This window comes from Lactuca virosa, chromosome 9 (assembly GCF_052849685.1).
Source record: "Lactuca virosa cultivar CGN04683 chromosome 9, Lactuca_virosa_CGN04683_v6, whole genome shotgun sequence".
Classification (NCBI taxonomy): Eukaryota; Viridiplantae; Streptophyta; class Magnoliopsida; order Asterales; family Asteraceae; genus Lactuca; species Lactuca virosa.
The window spans coordinates 44,184,753-44,192,793 of NC_136434.1; the positions used below are offsets into that span (position 1 = coordinate 44,184,753).

The 8,041-nt window shown below is 35.2% G+C and overlaps 1 protein-coding gene across 1 annotated transcript; it reads right to left on the reverse strand.

The window, feature by feature from the left end:
• Window positions 1-232: 232 nt before the first annotated feature.
• Window positions 233-8,041, reverse strand: LOC145138512 (protein CYTOSOLIC ABA RECEPTOR KINASE 4-like). Its single transcript, XM_079072593.1, has 9 exons — window positions 7,895-8,041; window positions 7,350-7,558; window positions 6,978-7,234; window positions 2,458-2,584; window positions 2,088-2,358; window positions 1,819-1,951; window positions 1,012-1,098; window positions 511-742; window positions 233-432 (listed from the first exon to the last, which is right to left on the reverse strand). Exons 2-8 carry the CDS (start codon window positions 7,456-7,458, stop codon window positions 608-610), a joined length of 1,119 nt encoding a protein of 372 aa, XP_078928719.1. The 5' UTR covers window positions 7,459-7,558; window positions 7,895-8,041; the 3' UTR covers window positions 233-432; window positions 511-607.

An 8,041-nucleotide genomic window follows, 5' to 3' on the forward strand; every position in this document is an offset into this window, starting at 1 on the left:
GCGGCGACATAATAGTATTAGCGTCGACCAGACACGCATTTGCAACGAAGCATTAGCGGCGACCTTTTTGCAGCGACATGTCGCCGCTAATACCTTTTGCGGCAACAATCCCTATCTTTCACGGCGACACCTGTCGCCGCTAATACCTTCGTTTCTTGTAGTGATTATCACCCCTAATTTACTCTCACATAAATAAAGGAGTATGCATAAGAAGTTCTGCCATATATTTTGTTTTTCAAGTAAAATGTGTGTTGGTTGCCATTACATTAGTTTTTCGATGCTTATTTCTATTCTACATCTTGATTACATTAATTAATTCATATACATCACATATACAGGCTCTCCAGCTGAGTAGCATTACTTCATGCATCAATTAGCACCCCAAGGTTTCACATATGCCAGGCTGACTATAGTATCCATCAACATCGGATGCTGTCAACAAAGAAAATAACAACCTTTTTAATCCTAATTAAAGAATCTAGATAAACTCCTTTAGTACTTATAACTTACCAGTGTTAGTTTTTTTTGGACCATTGTCATACTTTGGTTCTGGTACAAATATGGGATTCAAATGAACAAATCTGGTCCTTCATGCCTTGTTGCTATGCTAATTAGCCTGAGACTCTGTGCGTGCTGTTGCTGTTCTTGCATTGACAAGAGGCCGCAAAGCCTTCACAACAATTGTCATATTTGGCCGGAAATCTGCCTCATATTGGATACAAAGTGCCGCCACTGCTGCCAACTGAGTACCAAGATAACCAAAATTAGTTTACTTACTATCTTCAGGATTCAGTATGAGGGGGGCATTCAGGTCTTTTGCACAGACAGTTTACTATCTTCATTCATGTCATATGTAACAAACAAACAATCCTATGTGTGACACTAATTACATTCCAATCATGAATCATGTAACTGTAGAATGCATTATCTTCTATGAGAAAGCATATATAAATATGTACACTCAAAGACTTAAAAGTTTTAATTTCAAGAAGGAAAATAATATGGTTAGACCTTGGCAACAGCTTTGGGAGGGTAATCATCATTTAATTTTGGATCAACACATTGCTTTACTTTATCCTCACTCAATCTTGGAGTTGCCTGTTGCGATATTTAACCACATTATAAACAATATGAGCATGCATGCATATAAATTCTTTGATGTATGGCAAGGAATTCCAAGAAAATATCAATGTATAATTTGGTTTAATAAAAATGTTTGGTTATTTGTTAAAGATACTTCAACAAAGACAACGTAAAGGAATCTCATGGATTATTAACTTGGTAGATAAGTGATATTCTATATGAGAAACTAAAAAACACTTGTACTTCCATCTTTTTATCAAGTTAGCCACTAAAGCTATTTTCTTTAATGGCCAAACCGTTATACTTTCTTTGACATTTTAGAAAAAAATAATATCAAATAAACAAATAAATAAAACATTTTTCTCGTTTGTCGGGTTTTGAAAAAGAGCAAAACACACGTACTTTTCACAATTTTATCAATTTAGTCACTAAACTATTATCTTTTTGATAATTGTTATAATAATAGTTCAATAGCCAAACCGATAAAATTGTGATACATTGTGTTTATCTTTTCTATACTTTGCCTTAATGTCAAAACATGATACAACAAGGAAAATTGTTTTTTTTCAATGGTCAAAATAATATAAATGATGTATCGTTATAAAAAATAGTCAAATGGCTAAATCGATAATTAAAGTGGTGAAAATAAAAATGATTTTCCATCTCACATAAAGGAAATTATAACATTTTTATGTGAAAGAGAGCCTTAGAAGGATCATTAGCAACAAGACACACCCAAGTGACAAGACTTTGTTCTCCTTTGGGCAATGTATGATCCACCGGTTTCCTTCCGGTTAAAAGCTCTAAAAGAACAACCCCAAAACTATAAACATCACTCTTTTGACTTATCTGCCCGGTCATCGCATACCTACATCAAAACCATTGATAATATTAACAACCCAATGCCATCATCATCTCTTTGTTTGACAAAAAAGATGCTAAAATGCATATGAAAACCTTATTCTTTTAAAATGCATATGGAAAATGAAAGCAAGAGTACTCACTCTGGAGCATGGTAGCCAAAAGTTCCCAAAACTCTTGTGGAATGCAAGTGAGCTGCAGTGTCAGAAGGATTGCTCAAGTTGAAATCGGCTATTTTGGATAGAAAATCATCAAACACAAGAATATTGCTTGAGCGAATATCACGATGAATGATAGGAGGTTGAACTTTTTCATGCAAATACTCTAAACCTCTTGCTGCTCCATAAGCAATTTTAACTCTTTGGATCCAAGTGAGAGGGGGACCCGGTGCAGCCCCTTGTACACTCTTTCTACCTATCAACACGAAAAAAAAATGGATCGCGAAATTTGAAAGTGGAAGTAAAAGGCCAAAAGGGTATATATGGAAAGTTTATATTTGTTTTGTGTACGTACCATGTAATATATCATGCAAAGAACCCATGGTTGCATACTGATATACCAATATTCGGTTGTTATCCTCCAAGCAATAACCAAGCAACTCAACAAAACATTCGTTTTTAAGTCTTGAAGCTATCGATAACTGCATACATCAGCAAATATATGAATATGAATCTCTCTTGTCTTCTTTTTTGTTTTCTTTTTACCAAGATTAATGTATGAGTCATATTCATACTATAGATACCATGGACCAAATCACTACTCATTCAAAATATAGTTAGCACTTAGCACTAGAGCATATGGTAGCTTTTCCTAAAGCTTTTTCCTATTTGGAAAACAAATTCGAATGTTTTTAACCATTGCAGATTTATGCTTTTTTAGAGGTCCCTCCAACCACTTATAAAATTCTAAATGGTCATTGTACTTATGTATCGTGTATAGTTTGCACATACATTTAATAACATGTTAAATCTTTATAATATTTTGATTAATTAGTTAATCAATTTTAGTAAATACACAAAGTAAAAATGAATATAATTTTTAGAAAATTATATCATTGGATTTAAAAACAATCAAGATGACACAAATATCAAATACCGAAAAACATTGCAAATATACTATTAGATCTATTTTTTTAAAATATACCATATTTTAGTCTTTTTATTTATTTAAATGCTAATGTCAAGTAATCTCTCTTTCTTAAAAACGTGACATTTGCTTAAAGAAAACGACAAATTAGATAAGTAGGCTTTAAAAAAAGGGTTATTGTTACTGTAGCCCAACAATGTTTCGTATATTTGTTTAAATTGTCCATTGTGACTTTTTTTTTTTTTTTTGCATTTAAAGGGTACGAACTTGTGTTTTACCGGTTAATTTCATACCTTTACCCATTTTTGAAGGTTACACTGCCTTGTCAACTGTCAACTAAGCAGGTGAGTCCACAATGACTCGGTAGTGAGTCGAGTCATCGTTGGCACGTAAGCCGAGAGTTATTGTGCCCATTTAGTCAACTGCAACAACCTCTCTCTCTCTCTCTCTCACAAACACTGTTGCTTGCATGGTTCCTCTCCGTCTGCCACCTCTATTTCATCAGGTGAGTTATATTATGTTCGCGTATTTCGATTATCAGCCCGTAACTGAATATTCGTATCGATTTATTGGAAGAAAAACCCTCGAACCTCGTAAAGCACATGTACTAGAGACTCTTGGAGTTGTAAATAACTTGTTTTATTACATATAGTGATCGACGATGAATTTCAAATATGGAGATGAAGCTTCCTTCTTCAAGATATTAACCAGCAATGGCATTTCAAAATAACTTGTGAACCCATATCTCTCTATTTGTCTATCTATATATCTATCTTTCTATCTATCTATCTATCTCTCTCAATCTCTCTCTCTCTCTCTCTCTCACACACACTATTTTTGTTGCTTCTCGTCACACAGATCTTCAGTTATTCATCATATTTTGCAGTCATTGCCCCGTGCTTTTGCCGAGAAGTATATGGAAAAGGACAATAACAACATAGCAACACTTGTTCTCAAGAACAAATTTGTTGTTGAATGGAGTATCAAATACATAAAATTAAAGACAAATACTACTTCATGGAGGAATGGGTCAAGTTCATTAAAGAAAATCGTCTTCAAATATGCGACTTGCTTGTCTTTTCGCTTCTCTCTCCTCCTCCAAACTCAATCTTTCAGGTCATTTTCTATGCACCAAATGGATGCTTCAAACACCCAGTTTGTTCTTCTGGTAATTTACGAACCCACAATTTGATTGACCCCTTTGGAAATCAAATCCATTTCCTTTGTTCTTCTGGTAATTTACGAACCCATAATTTGATTGACCCCTTTGGAAATCAAATCCATTTCCTTTAATACTTTTTCGATTTGTGAACACAGATTTACCATTTAAAGTGATGAAAGAACAGAGCTGAAGAAACAAATCTCTTGAATTAGTTAAATCTTTCAAATCAGACAAACTCTTTTACTATGTGACGATTAAACTTTGACACCTTCCAGGTTCAAGGGAGTGGGAGGCAATGCAGATCTGTCCGACATGAGAGGCGTCAAGTTTTCAAGTAATTCATTTGGAGGAGGTGGCGACAACGATGGTTCACCCTTTTCTAGTAGCGACGGTGGTGGTGATGTATTCATCTTCTTCAACGGGAGCTCTCAACACAACTCCATTGGCATGCATAATTCTATCTTCAATTTTGATTTCCCGTATCACCACATCGTCGACAACTGCATTGTTACATAAAATCTGATCGTTTTCGTCAGAGCTTAAACTCATTAATCTAAGGAAAGTATGTTTTCGTTGGAGAACATTTGTAGGAGCGTTCGTCCATATATCACACTGGAAATCATTTGGCACTGAGTCAAATAAGCCAATCTTCCATGCACCCTCGAAGAGCTATACAAAGGAATAACAAATTTAACTGGTACAATAGCTTAAAATCCTAAACCGGATTTGGAATCTTTTTTCTTAAACCTGGTGGACGATTCTGTTGCAGATGATGGTGGATTAGTGGCGGTGTTGGAACAAAGGGTAAAGGGAATAATGGAGGCAGTCATCAGTGGAAGGAAACAGGGGATTAGGGCTTTCCGGTGGTGTGGGGATGAGAGAGAGAGAGAAAGAGAGATATCTTAATTGATAAGGGTGATGTGGCATTTTTTTTAACTTTAAACCTGCTGATTAGGAAGGGGTTCACTGGGTGACCCTTTCAATTTTTTCAAAAGGACTTTTTAAACCCAAAAAACATGAATTTGTACCCTTCAAAGGCAAAAAAAAGTAACGAGTGACCATTTAAACTAATATATGAATCATTGTTGGTCTATAGTGACAATAACCCTTAAAAAATATCTAAGATAGATGATGATAAATCAATGAGCAAATTACACGAATGGTCCCTGTGGTTTAATCTACTTTGCTCGTTTGGTCCCTAACTTATTTTTTTTAACTCGAACCGTCTCTATAGTATTTTTTATTACGCGTTTAGTCTCTACCAAACATAAAAATACTATATTGCCCTATATTATTTCTTTTTTATTTCTTATATTTTATTAAAAAATGTTTGACCACCCCTAAAGCTCTATACGTTTCTCTTCCCCAGAAATGAACGACCTCCCTCTTCTCTAAACGCATCCCTAAATCGACCAAGAATCGCCATCAATCTTGTTGCAGGAATCAAAATCCGCTACCGCCAACAACCATGTTGCAGGTATCGAAGATATAGTTCAATGATGATCAAGCCAGATTCAAATGACTCTGATGCCTTGGATGACTCCACCAGGTCATCATCGATCTCCGTCGATTACCAATGGTGGTGGAAGCATGGACACACCTAACCTTTATCTACGACCTCTAAAGATAACAGTTGGCAATTTTGAAACAAGAGTTCATCTAGGTTGCCCCTTTATGACCTAGGTATGCGTACAACAGTGAATGAAAATGGTAAGGCAAAGGAGTCGATTGTTAAGGACAGTGACGGAGATGTCGACGACTCCGAAAAATCTCATTATGTCTTCTCCCTTCTCTAACAGCCGCCATCGCCCTTCACCTTAACCAGTGATGAAGGCAACTTCACTGATCTGACCTCTGTAATAGGCTATTGCACCCTCACCAGGGCTTTTGGTTTTGATTTTCAAAATCGACCTCCTACACCTTCCGTAACCTCTACATCTTTATTCACTAACAATGAAACCGTCTCTACTACTCGAGCTTCAGTGATGAACCTGTCAGATCCATATTTATTTTCCTAGTTTTTTCCACAAATCGTATCAGAAATATATTCAAACAAAATGTGTGTTTTTTATTCTAGTTTGATTTCTGGTTTGATTAGATTGAATGCCCGACTTTAATGAACCGATTCTAGTTTAGATTTTAGTTTTGATTTCTGTTTTAGATTTGATATCCAATTTTGATTTTAGATCTGATTTTTGGTTTGAATGGATTCGATGTGGTTTTTGTTTTCCGATGGCATTTTACTCGAAAAAGAAAGAAACCTGGATGAAAGAGTAGTGAGGATAAATGGACAGTTTGTAATTTTCTAGATTAATCATAAATTTATAATAATAAATTAAAAAAGAAATACATAAATAATAAAAGTGATTAAAAAAGAAATTAATAAGGGCATAATAGTCTTTTTAGGTCAGATAGGGACCAAGCGTGCAACAAAAACAAACAATAAAGACCTTCCAAGTTAAAAATAAAAGTTAGAGACCAAACGCGCAAATTAGCCTAAACCATAGGGGTCATGTATTTTACTGTAAATCAATTAAGTTTTATAAGCAATTTTATTTGAAAATGTTAATCTAGTAAAGAAGGGTTTTGATAATAGGTTGTTAAATGAAGGTTAGTGAAACTTGATGTGACAAATTAATAAATCTTTTAAAGATTAATCATTGGAAATTAGAAATGCTCTAAACACATTGAAAGTGATATGACATGAGAGATTACGTGGTCTGTGAAATCAGAGTCAAGCTTTGATGATGAAACACATTGAAAGTGATATGACATGATAGATTACCTGGTCTGTGAAATCAGAGTCAAGCTCTGATGATGAGCTGGCATCGAGCTTCTTTACTACTACTTCTTGCCCGTCGCTTAGCTTTCCATGGAAAACCTGACAGTAAGCACCTTCTCCAATCAAGGCCTTGGAACCAAAATTATCAGTCATTTTATTGAGCTCATCCAATGACAATGTTGGTGTTTCAATGGGTAGGATTTTCGGAGGAGCCCCACTTCTTCCTGCTCCACTAGCCCTTGGCTCTCCTCTTGTACTTCCTACAACAACCATCATAATTCATAATTATGCATAATCTTTTCGCCTTTTCACGTTAAACCCTATAAAAAAGTACATATTTTGTTCCCATAATGTAATGTAAGAAAAGAAAATTACCTCCTCCTACTCTTCCAGAAGGGGGTCCTCGAGGTGGTGCTGCATTGTTATTACTTGCAGGTGAATCGTGAACGGTGTCCTCTTTGGCACCTCCACAGCAAGTGAACATTTAAACTGTGGGCATAATAATCCAACAATATGTATATGCTCTCTGTCTATATTTTCAGCCAACAAGATTCTCGTGTGTAAGATTTTACACAAAAGAATTCCTGCATAATGGAGAAAGATAGTAAAATAGTTGCATGAAAATGGAAAAACCTAATGACGATTCTTCTAAGGAAAATGACTAAAATTTATGCTCCCATAACCAATTAAGCAGAGAAACGCAATATACATGAAACTCCAAAATGCATATAAGAAATTACCTCGTAATCATAAATCCATGTCAACAACCAAACAAATTAATGATATCCAAACAAGCATAAATATTGAATAGGTGTTAAAGGGGGGAAGAAGAAGAAGAAGAAGAAGAAGAAACTAGGGGTTCGATTTGACGTAAAATGTTTGTGATTCTTTCTACCTGACGAGAAAGTAAGAAAATCAACCTATTTCGAAGGAAATCGGTTTCTGCTCCCAGGGCTTCCATTAACCACACTTTGTACCCTTTGCATAGATCTACGTATTTTACCCTCTTTTATCGATTTTAATCCAATCATCCTCCTTGGAGATATGTTTCTAAGGATTTGTGTTCC

Excerpts from the sequence above, each read along its gene's own strand:
- LOC145138512 (XM_079072593.1), bottom strand. The coding sequence starts at position 7,458 with ATGTTCACTTGCTGTGGAGGTGCCAAAGAGGACACCGTTCACGATTCA. Across the intron at positions 2,585-6,977 it reads ACTCTGATTTCACAGACCAG|TTATCGATAGCTTCAAGACT; the intron begins GTAATCTATCAT and ends TGATGTATGCAG. Across the intron at positions 1,952-2,087 it reads TTTGGCTACCATGCTCCAGA|GTATGCGATGACCGGGCAGA; the intron begins GTGAGTACTCTT and ends GTTTTGATGTAG.